This window comes from Pelobates fuscus, chromosome 10, assembly GCF_036172605.1.
Source record: "Pelobates fuscus isolate aPelFus1 chromosome 10, aPelFus1.pri, whole genome shotgun sequence".
In the NCBI taxonomy this organism is placed as follows: Eukaryota; Metazoa; Chordata; class Amphibia; order Anura; family Pelobatidae; genus Pelobates; species Pelobates fuscus.
In genome coordinates this window covers 90,162,487-90,176,613 of record NC_086326.1, presented here as the reverse complement: position 1 = coordinate 90,176,613, position 14,127 = coordinate 90,162,487, and the positions used below count along the sequence as shown (strand labels likewise).

The window sequence follows — 14,127 nt, the reverse complement described above, 5'->3', positions numbered from 1 at the left end:
AGTTTGGATGTCATTGCAAACTTTTAAGAGGGCAGTTGTAGTGGAGTGATTCTGGCGAAAGCCCGATTGATCAGGGGTCAGATAGTTTGATTGTTGGTAATACTCACATAGTTGCGTATGGACACATTTTTCTAAGATTTTTGACAATACCGGGAGCAATGATATAGGGCGATAGTTAGAAACCAAGGTAGTGTCACCACTTTTATGGATAGGCACTACTCTTGCAGTCTTCCAAAGTTTGGGTAAGTATCCAGACACCAAGGATTCATTAATTAGAGTTGCGACGGGTTTAGCAATTGCCGGTGCACTGAGCTTCAACAGCATTGCTGGGATTTGGTCAGGTCCGGACTGGTTTTTCATTTTTAGATTATTAAGATGTTTTTCAATGACACTAACAGGTACAGGTCTAAAAGTGAACTTGTCTATATTGGGCGTTTGCAAATTTAGTGAGACCTGATCCACATTTGTAGTTTCAGGATGTGTGCCATTTATTAGCTTGGCAATCAGGGCAGTAGAGCATCCGACAAAATAATTGTTAAAGGCATTTGCTACATCTAAGGGAAGTTTCAGGGTTTGGTTATCCACTTTGACAGTGGAGGGTTGGGAGTGGATTGGGGGAGTTTGTAGTTTATTTATGACTTTCCAAAAGTTTCTAGGGTTTGAGATGTTATTGTTCAGATTGTCATAGAAATATTGGGCTTTGGCCAATTTTGTTTGTTTTGTGCATATATTTCGCCATTGTCTATATGCACAGTGATCATTCATAGAGCCAGTACGCTTAAACTTTGACCACAAAGAATCCCGAAACTGGTACATTTGGATGAGGTCAGCTGTGATCCAGTTCATATGTGCTCCTTTTACTCTCACCTTACGCAGCGGGGCATGCAGATTCCAAATTTGTAGGAGTTCAGACTGAAAGAATTCAACAGCACAGTCTAGATCTGGGATAATGTTTAATCTGTGCCATGGGAGGTTCTTGATGTCCTTTAGAAAGGATTCAAGATTAAATTTTTTGAAGGACCTTGTTATTTTAACCTTGGGAGCGGATTTAATAGCCTTAATTTTGCGCACACAGTACACTAAACAGTGATCACTGAAAGTGTTTGGGAGAACACCGGCCTCCTGGATTCTATCAGGAGCAGTAGAGAGAATCCAATCTAGCAGGGTATGGTTAAGGCTTTTAATGTTTATGCGAGTTGGGGAGGAGATTAATTGTGTTAGCTGCAAAGTCTTAAAAAGGGTGCACGAACTATTATTTTTAGGATTCAGCCAATCAATATTAAAATCTCCAAAGACCAACAGTTCACTTTTAGGGTTTTGAGCAATGGTTTCACTAAGGAGATGGGCTATGTCAGAAAGAGTATGCACAGGGGAGCTAGGTGGGCGGTAGATTCCTGCAACAATGATTGAATTACTGCACGGGATCTCAATTGTGCCAGAGAGGAAATCAAAGGTGGCAGGAGGACTAAGGTTTTGTAAAGGGGTAAACTTTATGGAATTGTCAACATAAATAACAATGCCTCCTCCTCTCTTTGCTCTGTCATTTCTAAAACATGAATACCCCTGTATTGCAATGGCGGTGTCTGGTATTTTAGTTGTTAGCCAAGATTCTGAGAGCACAATGATTTGTGGTTTGTAATGGGAACACCAGGCTTGCAGTGCATCCAGTTTAGGGAGTAAACTACGGATGTTGCAGTGCACAAAAGAGAGGCCTTTTTTAGTGGGGAGATTAGGACTAGAATTAGCTGGGGGACCTGGGTTAGACTCCACATCATTTGCAAGGGCGAGTAACATAAGGAATAGGAATTTGGACATAATTTTTGTTTGGGCACATAGTGAATGGGATACTTTATAATTTTGTGAGGTGGGGGTAGGAGGGCTATTTTTTAGAACTCTCCACCAGCACTCAGCAGATAAGTTACAGGAACAAAGCATGCCATGGTGTATGATAATTTGTTTTCCAGTTTGAGGTGTGTGCTTATGCTGGTAGTGGTGTGAACAAAATTGAATTGAAAAAAGGGTTATTAAGAATATCAGTATGGTTATATTTGGATTCATGTTAGTGGTATGAGGTGTGTAGTTGAAAATGAAAAACAGAAATTGTGAAAAACAAAAATTAAACAAAAAGTATATAGTATTAGTGTGTGAGATATCTATTTGTAGGGAGAGAGGGTATGTGTTCTATAGAGTTAAAAGATTGGAAGGGTGTGATGATCAGTGTTTGCACCTGTCAATTTCAAGAGGTTGAAAGTTATGTGGGAGACTATCTATAAATGTAGAATTAAGCATGGGGTGGGTGGGCGAGGGGTAGGGTGGGAGAGGCCCAAGTCTTCCAGAAGGCTACCTTTTTCAAATGGCCATGGAACAGCTGATGGAGCCCTGAGTTCTATGCTGGGCTTGGTATGTTTAAAAATCAGACTGTGGGAGAGAGATGTATATTAGGGTCAGATGGGCTAAGAGAGTGGGGGGGGGGGGGGGTACATAGATGGACATTTGATTTAAGGTCATTTAAGGAAAAACAAAAGCAAGATTGAGAATTACAGAGATAAGACAGAGGTATTTAAGTAGGGAAATAAAACCATTAAACAAGGAACAAGAAAGATATATGGGCCTGAGCTGGTTAAACTAACTTAACATGATGGACAAAGACAAAGGTGATAAAATACTTTGCATGATTAGCACAGGCTATAGTTACAAAGACATGAAAATGTATACATTGAAAATAATAAAACTAAATAATAGTCACGAAATATAAAAACATTACACATTCAACAAAATTAACAGGTTATGTAGATATAGAATGAAATGAGAGTCTTCCAGAAGGCTACCTTTTTCAAATGGCCATGGAACAGCTGATGGAGCTCTAAGTTCTATGCTGGGCTTGGTATGTTTAAAAATCAGACTTTTTCAAATGGCCATGGAACAGCTGATGGAGTATAACTCCCTGCACACGAAGCCTCCATTAAACCAGTCAGCACTACATCATCAACTGGACGAACCACATTGTACACATCCATATCTCGTTAAATTAGTGCTTCATAACTCAATGTTTAAACTAATCAACATACTACACTGTTGTAATCTTCTTATGTTTATCTTTTTAACCAAAAATGTGCCTGATCAGTGATAATCATGACTTGTAAAGCGAATGTTTTGACTTATACTCTGATGTCGCTGTTGTGGCGCACCGGGGCTTACTGTTCTTTTTGTGCACACTAAAAATAAAGAATGTAAAAAAAAAAAAAAGGAATACATATTTGATTTATGGAGTCTGCTTGCTGGGCATCCTCTGGACGCAAAATTTATTTAACTCCCCCACAGCCCACAGGGTGGAGAATGAAGTTATAGCAACTTATCAGGCACCAGCATGTTTCACTTTAAAGGACCACTCTAGTGCCAGGAAAGCATACTCGTTTTCCTGGCACTAGAGTGCCCTGAGGGTGCCCCCACCCGCCCGGCTCTGCGAAGGGGAAAATGGTTAAAACTTACCTTTTTCCAGCGCTGGGTGAGGAGCTCTTCTCCTCCTCTCCGCCTCCGATCCTCCCCGTCGGCTGAATGCGCACGCGCGGCAAGAGCTGCGCGCGCATTCAGCCGGTCGCATAGGAAAGCATTCATAATGCTTTCCTATGGACGCTTGCGTGCTCTCACTGTGATTTTCACAGTGAGAATCACGCAAGCGCCTCTAGCGGCTGTCAGTGAGACAGCCACTAGAGGAAAAAGGGGAAGGCTTAACTAATTGATAAACATAGCAGTTTCTCTGAAACTGCTATGTTTATAAAAAAATTAGTTAACCCTAGCTGGACCTGGCACCCATACCACTTCATTAAGCTGAAGTGGTCTGGGTGCCTAGAGTGGTCCTTTAAACATGTTATCTTCTCTCTCAGTGCCAGATTGCATTGATCTCTGTTACAAAGCCTAAAAGGTTAATTTGCATGCCAACGCTTGACTAGGGAAACCATACAATTGGTCTCACTACGTATATCATATATTCCGTGGCATTCCTAGGAGACTGACAGGAGCTGGAGTCTCAAATGCAGTTCTAATTACTAATTAATACATTTTGGCCCCATGTCATTGTTGATCATTAGTCCCATGTAATACAGAAAGGAAAATAACATCTCCAGTAAAAAAAATTGTTACAGTGCCACCTTAATGCAACATATTTAAAGTTATTATACATTGTTGCATTTGTGTGGGTTTAGGGTATTAATTCAGTAAAGTACAGGGTAAGTTAACATAACATGGTTTGGGGAGGTGTGAAGTTTACAAAAATAGGTTTATATAATACTCCAAATTCATTTAAATTGGAGTGACAATGTGACTTATAGAAAATATTCTGGTTAGACTTAGGGCGTGGTCCTGGTCAATATATGTGGGAGGGGGCATAGCATTTATACTTGGGCTGAAGTCCCTAGACTATTTTACTCCCAACAACCCTCCTGCATATACATAAAAAATAACTTTTTTTTTTTTTTTTACACAATTAAAGATAATTCATAGTGTCACCATGTCTATAGCATTCAATAGAGCTAGTTTGCTTCAGAGCAAAGTTATGCCACTTAGTAATTAGCACTTTGGTGTAACTTTGCTGCAATGCCAAATATTTAACCATTGGGCTCTTGTAAACAAAATAGTTTATTTGTAAATTCCAGAAGCTAATGTACGTACACGCATTTCCCACAAAATATTCAGATTTAGACAGAGTTGTCTACATTGCCATTGCCAATGCATATATATATATATATATATATATATATATATATATAGATAGATAGATAGATAGAGAGAGAGAGAGAGAGAGAGAGAGATACACTGAACAAAATTATAAACACAACACTTTTGTTTTGCCCCCATATTTCAGGAGCTGAACTCAAAGATCTAAGACTTTTTCTATGTACACAAAAGGCCTATTTCTCTCAAATATGGTTCACAAATCTGTCTAAATCTGTGTTAGTGAGCCCTTCTCCTTTGCCGAGATAATCCATCCACCTCACAGGCTGGCCACAATAAAAGGCCACTGTAAAATGTGCAGTTTTACTGTATTGGGAGGTCCGGTGGGTCAGAAAACCGATCAGTATCTGGTGTGCCTCACGCAGTGCACCATATCTCCTTCGCATAGAGTTGATCAGGTTGTTGATTGTGCCCTTTGGAATGTTGGTCCACTACTCCTTAAAGGCTATGCAAAGTTGCTGGATATTGGCAGGACCTGGCGAACACGCTGTCGTATACGCCGATCCAGAGCATCCCAAACATACTCAATGGGTGACATGTCAGGTGAGTATGCTGGTCATGCAAAAACTGGGATGTTTTCAGCTTCCAGGACTGTGTACAGATCCTTGCAACATGGAGCTGTGTATTATCATGCTGCAACATGAGATGATGGTCGTGGATGAATGGCACAACAATGGGCCTCGGGATCTCGTCACAGTATCTCTGTGCATTCAAAATGCCATCAATAAAATGCACCTGTGTTCGTTGTCCATAACATACGCCTGCCCATAGCATAACACCACCGCCACCATGGCTACTCGATACACACCACTGAACTCAGCAAACTGCTCATCCATACAATGCCATACATTATGTCTGCCATCTGCCCTGTACAGTGAAAACCAGGATTCATCCATGAAGAGAACACCTCTCCAAAGTTCCAGACGCCATCGAATGTGACCATTTGCCCACTCAAGTCGCTTACAGCAACTAACTGCAGTCAAGTCGAGACCCAGATGAGGACGACTAGTATGCAGATGAGCTTCCCTGAGATGGTTTCTGACAGTTAGTGCAGAAATTCTTTGGTTATGCAAACCGATTGTTGCAGCAGCTGTCCGGGTGGCTGGTCTCAGATGATCTTGGAGGTGAAGATGCTGGATGTGTAGACCTGGTTACACATGGTCTGCGGTTGTGAGGCCAGTTGGATGTATTGCCAAAGTCTCTGAAACGCCTTTGGAGACAGCTTATGGTAGAGAAATGAACATTTCATTCATGGGCAACAGCTCTGCTGTACATTCTTGCAGTCAGCATGCCAATTGCACGCTCCCTCAAAACTTGCCACATCTGTGGCATTCTGCTGTGTAATAAAACTGCACATTTTAGAGTAGTCTTTTATTGTGGCCAGCATAAGGCACACCTGTGCAATAATCATGCTGTCTAATCAGCATCTTGATATGCCACACCTGTGAAGTGGATGAATTATCTCAGCAAAGGAGAAGTGCTCTGATTTAGACAGATTTGTGAATATTTGAGAGAAATAGGCCTTTTGTATACATGAGTTCAGCTCATGAAAAATGGGGGCTAAAACAAAAGTGTTGCGTTTATAATTTTGTTGAGTGTATATATATGCTGTCCTGAGAAAAGTCCCGAACCGGGACTGAAACGTTGACGCTATATGGCATCATATCTGTACTTGTATATATATATATATATATATATATATATATATATATATATATATATATATTTATATTTGTGGTCGGGACAATAAGTCGAGTTGTTAGTGGTGCATAAATCGGTTGTGGTGTACTGAAACCGACATTCGGGTAGGCCTGTAAAAAAAGGGCCCACCAATTTCAATAGCTTTATAAAGGGAGTGGTGGGTGAGCTGAACAAGAAAGCCTTGGTCCGGTCTTTCCATTTGTGGTCAGGACAATAAGCAGAGTTGTTAGTGGTGCATAAGTTGGTTGTGGTGTGCCGAAACCGATGTTCAGAGAGGCCTGTAAAAAAGAGGGCAAAAAGTTAATAGTTTAAAACTTTAATACGTGTCGACATTACGCAATCGATACTTTACATTTTTATCAGCATTTATAACCAAGATACTGGCTGACCTATGTTATGCCAAGTGGCGAAATAATTAAGCTAAATTGGTGACTTGGGAACCTAACTAGTTGCCAAGTGACAATGAGAGGCTCTACCTATGATTTGGTACGTTTGCCACTGAGCATTGTGGCGGGGTGTTGGCCTCTCGGTGAGGTTTAAAGAGATTCAAAATAAGTTGGCCATCACAGGTGAGGCCCTAACTGCTTTGGCTAAGAAGGCAGACATGCGAGGCAGTAACTATGGATTTTACCTGAGGGGCGAATACCTCCGTAGTTGAGGATGGGTGTTGGCCTCGCAGGACTGCTAAATAATGCCACAAGAAGCTGAAAACTACCTATGGCCCCTTAGGGAACCCTCACAGCCAGATCAATATAAACACAAGTTGTGTAGAGCAAGTGGTTGTTGTAAGAAGGGTGGTAGTATTGTATAGCAAGTCGCTTGCATGGTGACTTGAAAAACATAAATGCGAGAAAACAATGGTGGTATGGTTAATTAGACATACCCTGGCAGTGTTGATGGTAAGAATAAGTGAATAGAAAGGTATGGGCAAAATAAAATGTGCACAGAGGTCCTTAACCTAAATCCCACTAGGGATTGCATAATTCAGAACTATGACAACACTGTGAAAATGCAACAGCAAGATTGCTGGTAAGGTAGGTAAAGTAAGTGCAATGACCCCAGAACACATAATACTCTTGATATCTGATACCAACTAACCAAAGGAAATTGAACTGTATAATAAGTGAACCAGGTGAATATACATGAAGTGGTCGGTATGAAGTATACCTGGTGAGACGTGACATACTGATATGCTCCTAGCATGTTTCGATATGTAAGAGGCCATAAAGGCAGGTGGCTGGAATAATTGATCAACATGTTGAGTATATGTCAATCAATGTATCGAGTTGACGATAAACAGCCACAAGTTTGGAGCAAGTAGACATCACATGTATAGACCGGACATAAATTTAGATAGTCAGTTGCAACACCTAGCCACATAATTACCAAACAATGTATGCATAAAGAGTGCCTGAAAAAAAAGAGGGCAACCCTAAAGAAAACATAGAAATGTAGGGTGACTAACCAATGCATGATACATTTTTATGAGTTTGTGCTTATTCAGTAACAATATTTTTTTTGTTAGACATTTAGAAGATATTCCCCATTAAAGAGGATAAGAAATTTAACATTTAATGTGTCCAGTGAATGTTCATTCAAGTTTATATATATACTGTATATTCCTTAACCACATGTATAGGCCCAAGTTTGGGCCTGGCATAAATTTGCAGTCAGTTGCAACACCTAGCCACATATTTACTAAACAATGTAGGCCCCAATAAGTGCATGAATACCCAGACACAGAGATAAAACGTTAAATTGTAGGGTGACAGATTGAATTGCATATGAAAAAAGTCGATATGGCCTAGTGAGGGCCAAATACAGTAAGCAGAATGAGGCATTGCTGTGATGCTATGTACGAAATAGGTTGAATTTGCGTTAGTAGTGAAATTCGCCGTAACTGTATGGCTAAACAAACTTACGGTTTAGTTGAAAAAACAAAACAATGGTTAAAGGCTGGGCCGGACACAGCGGTGCCCCATGGGCTGCGAGGGAGGTGACTGTTGTTTACTAGAGTGAAGTAAAATGAATACTTGCGTGGGCCACAATAGGCCAAGACCAGCTTGTTTGGAGTTTAGGCAGTTTGTGTTGATGACCTTTGAACCGGAAGTAGATGGGGAGAAGGGGCAGGCTGTGTATTTATAGGACAAATAACCCCTCCCACAACTACAGGCTCCGCCCACAGGCTCAACCTTTCCATATTTATACACGAGTTGTCTCCTTTTTTTTTTTTTTTTTTTAAGCATTTTATAGTCATATGCTAAACCTTCTAATTTTCTAATTCTGCAGCTTCAGAATTGCAGTTGGATACAATCCTAAAATGTGTATAGCTTATTTCTACAAAGAGACGTGCAGCTTTAAAGTCATGAGGAAGGATGACCATGAGACACATTGTTCCTACGAAACACTTGAACTGGATAATAGCAGCGCAGATGATCACAACAAAGATAAGACCGACGAGAACAAATCGGTTGCTGACCTTGAATCTTGGGAGAATTGGGATGTTGAAGATTATGCCCAATTCCTTGAAATTATTTCGGATAGTGAAAGCAAGGAAGCATCAAAAAGCTTGGAAAGCAGTAAATATTGAAAAAGACTAAATACCATGTCAAGTATCACCACTTCATTAAACCAAAAATGAATATTTAGCACTACAAATTTGTTATTGTGAATGGACAAATAAATTACATTTAAAACATTGCAATCCAATATCTCGTTTGCTTCAATATCTACTATCTTGTCATTTTATATGTTGGAAAGAAAATATGATAAAAGTGGAAAATAAATAATTGCCTTCTTATGCACAACATTCAGCAATTAAATGTAATAAAGATTATCACGTTGCACCATTGTATCATTGTTTTAATCACTTCAAATTAGAATGTATGCAGTCAATGGGAAACAGAAAAATCAGAAACTATATTTCACCTGTTGTTAACCATGTATTATATCCTCAGATATTTCCAGATTTCTGGAGAGGACACTTTTTCACTACACACATGTTCACATTTAACCCCTTAAGGACACAGTTTCAGAAATTATAAACTTTCATGACGGAACATTCCCTTCATGTTTTTTTAAGGGGATAATCAAGCATACATATAAAAGGTGAAAGCACAGTTTGTGAAATAGGACATGGGAATCTACATCACATACATTTGATTGTAAGGTTGACTGGATGCATATTTACACATTTTTACACATTTGAACACACGCCAGCAGAGATAATTTGTGTGCTTAAAATCATAAATCATTTATTCTCCTTCACACCAAGCAAACCTTGGACCTCAGTAGAACCCAAAAAGAAATCTATGTGACAAAGATTTAGTCATTTACAGGGAGACAATACCCAGTATTACTCGGCAAGCATATAAATGACTATGATTAGTTTTTTCACCAAATTAGGAATTAAAAAAAAAAATTGAATTGCAAGTTTTGGGCCAGCTAGGAAGGTAAAGGAGCGGAACTGTAGCTATTTATATATATATATGTATATACACATATATATATATATATATATATATATATATTATGATTTATTTGTCAAATGGTACAAAACATGACAGACACATAAAAGCAATAGTCAATTATACAATAGAATATCCTGTCGACATTTTTAGATAAACAATCTGAAACTAAGAAAAGGTCCGTAGATGTTACATGTAAATCTCATCTGGTGACAGACATGAGTCTGATATGAAATGAGTGCAAAACTAGCACAAATGTAATAACAAAAAAAAACAACACAAACATGTACAAAAGAAAAGGAGGAAAGGGAGGTTGGGTAAAGAGAGCTGAAGGCACCACTGAGAGAGGTCAAAGGTCTTATCCTAGACCAATACTTTAGGGCAGGGGTTCCCAAACCATGGAACGTGTAACCCTAAGGGTACAAACCAGTTCCGCACTGGGTACGCAAAAAATATTGTAACAACGGAAGTGACTTCCACAGGGCCGATCGAGGGCAGTTGCACACTGTGCCAGTGATTGACTGTCTATCCAGTGTGTCCTGGGTTTAATTGGTGACTAAGCGCTCTCGCTCTCATATTGCCTGCTTCTCTTGCTATGGCCCTGGCCCAACCTTGCCTCCTTATTGGAATGCAGAGCAGTCAGAAGATGGGATGAATCCATCACATGGGAAGCTAGGACTAAGGTGGTTATAATGTGAAACACATTAGATTACCCTAGCTTTGCACACATAATGGGATCCCATAAAGGTAAGACATCTCCTGCATGGAGAGAAATATTATTTCAGTGACGATCACTGCCCCTGACCCCCATACCAACACCCTCACACATACTGCACCCCCACTGTCACCTTACCCATACTCTGTCACCCTCCCTCACTGTCACCTCATCACACACTATCACATTCCCAAAGCAGGAGAAGAAAAGCAAGGGAACCAGGAGCACAGGAGCAGCATGGGAGCCTGTGGCAGAAGAAAAAACAGGGATAGCTTGGGGCAGAGGAGGAGCAGAGATAGCCTGGGACAGAAGAAAAGCAGTGGAGCCTGGAGCAGATGAGCAACATGGAAGACTGTGGCAGAAGAAAAAACAGAAGATGCTTGGGGAAGAGGAGGAGTAGGAAGAGACTGAGGCAGGGGAGAAGCTGGGGAGCGGACATGCAGGGGAGTCTGGGGCAGAGGAAGAGCAAGGAGATCCTGAGACAGAAGATGAGAAGAGAGATTCTAGGGCAAAGCAGAAGCAGGGAGGCATGTGCCACAAGGGGCCCAGTCATGTGCTGCAGATTTTTAACAGCTCGACCAGGCCTCTTCTTCTCCAGGCCTCTTCAGGGAGAGCTGGGAGGAAGTGAGAGACAGTAATTTCCTTCAGCAAATACACTCTGACCCACGTGGTGGGGTGGGCGTGACCAGAAGAGGCGCTAACTCCCAACATCCACAGCCAGCAGAAACTGAAGGGTGGCTAAAATTTTGACCTGTATGTCTCTTGGGCGTCTGTATCTGTATGCATGTAGTGTTCATATCTTTGTGTGTGTCATTGTTTGTTTTTGTGTATCTGTATGTGTGTCAGTGTATGTATCTGTATGTCTTTATCTGTATGTGTATGTGTGTCAGTGTTTGTATCTGTGTGTCTGTACATCTGTATATGTGCCAATGTATGTCTCTATCTGTTTGTCTGGGTATCCGCAATAGTAATGTTTGTGTCTGTGTGTCTGTACATCTGTATGTGTGTATACACCTATATCCACACAAAAAGGAAATTATGGGGACATAGCCTGGCTTGCAGGTAAAATGGCAGTTATGTAAATTAGCTCCTGACGGATCAAAAAAAAAAAATGTATGATTGGAGATATCCAACAATTTTTATAATAATCAGCAATAAAAACTCAAATAAAATATCCAGAGGTTGAAGAAACGCTAACACAAAAACGACCGAGAAAAATTAGAAAAGCAGTTTTAAGGACCTATACTTTGAAATCATAGTAGCTGACCCCCCTAATCAAAAAACAGAACTTACCATAGAAATTCTGTCTGACATGCTATCTTTATTCTGTAAACAAATGCGGTCTGATTTTGTCAAAGAGTTTCAGATCAGAAGCTCCAAAAAAATGTAAGTGCATTTCTATATTTTCTTCATCAATTATAAGTACCTACTACACTATATTGTGTCTTCTGCTCTTTTACATGCACTGAGCACCATGTTGATCAGAAGAAACTCACAAGGTGCTGTGACCGTCTTTCTTCAACTTGCATCTTACCTACTACCAGAAAGAAGAGACTCTGGCTTGGGTTGTCCTAGCTGCCTAATAACACTATCGGAAACGCTAGAAATCCATTTTTTTTATTCATTTTTTTTTATTCTATGTATATAATTGCCTAATGGAAGTATATTTGATAGTGATCTTGAAAAATTTGTATGCTCCATGATGATATAATATCGCTGGATTTTAATTTTTTTCATTGATATCTTGAAAATACCTTTTTTTGGTTCATTTTAATCTTTTTATGGAAAAAAGAATAAAAAAGGGAAAGAGTGTGCTAGAAAAACTGATAAAATAAAATCTAAAAAAAGATGCTTTTTTTTGTATTATTTTTACGAATTATCAACTGATTTCTAAAATTAATTAAACTTTAATTTCTAATATGTCATACCAAATGTACACGGACTGTAATACTGGACGTATGGTATATTTATAGTGTAATTTTTGAATTATTATTTATCACAGTTTAGGTTATTTATGTTACCGATTTGGTTTCATATGCAAAAGTGTTTCAATAAACATGTATAGATTAATACAATAGAGAAGAGTAGCGAATATATCATTCCTCTGGTGAAACATATATATGACAGTTCACTAATTAACTATCTTTACAACTAAAAGTTGCAAATTGGTATAACAGGAAGCATAGGTTTAACATTATTCAGTTGCTTTTTATTCATACATTGTGATTACTTTATTGCAATATGTAATTTAAAATATATATTTTTTAAGGTAGCAAAACAATTTGTCAATATGATTTAAAATTGTTTCATTTAACATGACTTTGCTACTGAAATTAGAATACACTTGACCTCATTTTGAGTGTTATTTTTTTCTCTTAATGAAACAAGATTAGATGCATTCAAGAAAAAAGAAGAAAAAAAAAGAGAAAAAAGAGAGAAGTAAAAGAAAAAATAGACAAGATATCATTTAAAGTGGTTTCTGTTCAAAAATTGTATTCATTATTTTTTTTTATATATATATATATTTTTCAGGAGATAATCCTAAAAGAAACATTGAAATATTTTTTACTTTCTGGAAAATATAACCCCTCTTATGACCCAATTTATGTTTGTACATATTTTTTATCTTTTTTTTTTTTTTTTTAATTCTTTATTTTTCCAAGGCATACGTGAGGGATACAGAATGAAAAATATGGAAATGCATGTATGAGTTACATCGTCGGGTTAATACAGCAAAACAGTTAATTGATTACATTTCCAGAGAGTTAATGCCTTTATTTTTATTTTTCATGTGTCGATTAATGGTAACGTGTTATAACCAAGCTGAAGTGAATTGCAGTAAGTAATTGTCGTTAAATTATGGTTAATGCTCAGCAGGTTGGTCTGAGGGCTTGTCGCTGTAAGTCATGCCATATGGGCATAAGCGTGTGAAAGTCAGGAGTGTAAAGCACATAGTTAATAGCAGTAACATCAAGCGTTTATATATGTACCGGTTCGGTTGTCACTAGCTAATATCTAGGTCAAACGGATTAGACAGCTAATACTAATGGAGTTAGCAGATACTCCCCTCCGATACCCCTTTAAGACCTGGCACAGAACCACTATTGAACCTGTTTGTATCAGTGGGTGGTAATAGTTGTGTATACTAGCCGCTGAGAATCAGGATTGGAAGATAATGATTATGGTGTTGATGGTGTATCACATAAAGCTTTAGTGTCAGAGTAGTCAGATAGATACAACAGTGCGTTATCAGCCTATAATGCTTGTCAGATAGTATGGTATTAAAGCCATCAAGTCCCCCAAGGCTGCAAACACTATACTTGAGTCTGTTGTCTCAGTGTATATAATGTGAATGAAAGAATATAACCAACAAAAATAAAATACGGACTGTTAATCAGCATGTGCAAGGAGGCATATATTTATATACTTAGGTCCCTTGTGTGGTAGAGACAGTGCATCCCTCAGGACCTTGGGCTAGGTGCTTTCATGTTGTGGTCAGCCTATTCCCTGCAT

General features: G+C 39.0%; 1 protein-coding gene across 1 annotated transcript in view; it reads left to right on the top strand.

Annotated features, from left to right (window-relative positions):
• Window positions 1-9,104, top strand: part of LOC134575833 (beta-microseminoprotein-like) — a 48,490-nt gene extending 39,386 nt beyond the window's left edge. The window contains exon 4 of the mRNA XM_063435267.1: window positions 8,722-9,104. Coding sequence (XP_063291337.1) covers window positions 8,722-9,022 — 301 coding nt within the window. The 3' untranslated portion in view covers window positions 9,023-9,104. The remainder of the gene's footprint in view (window positions 1-8,721) is intronic.
• The last annotated feature ends 5,023 nt before the right edge of the window (window positions 9,105-14,127 follow it).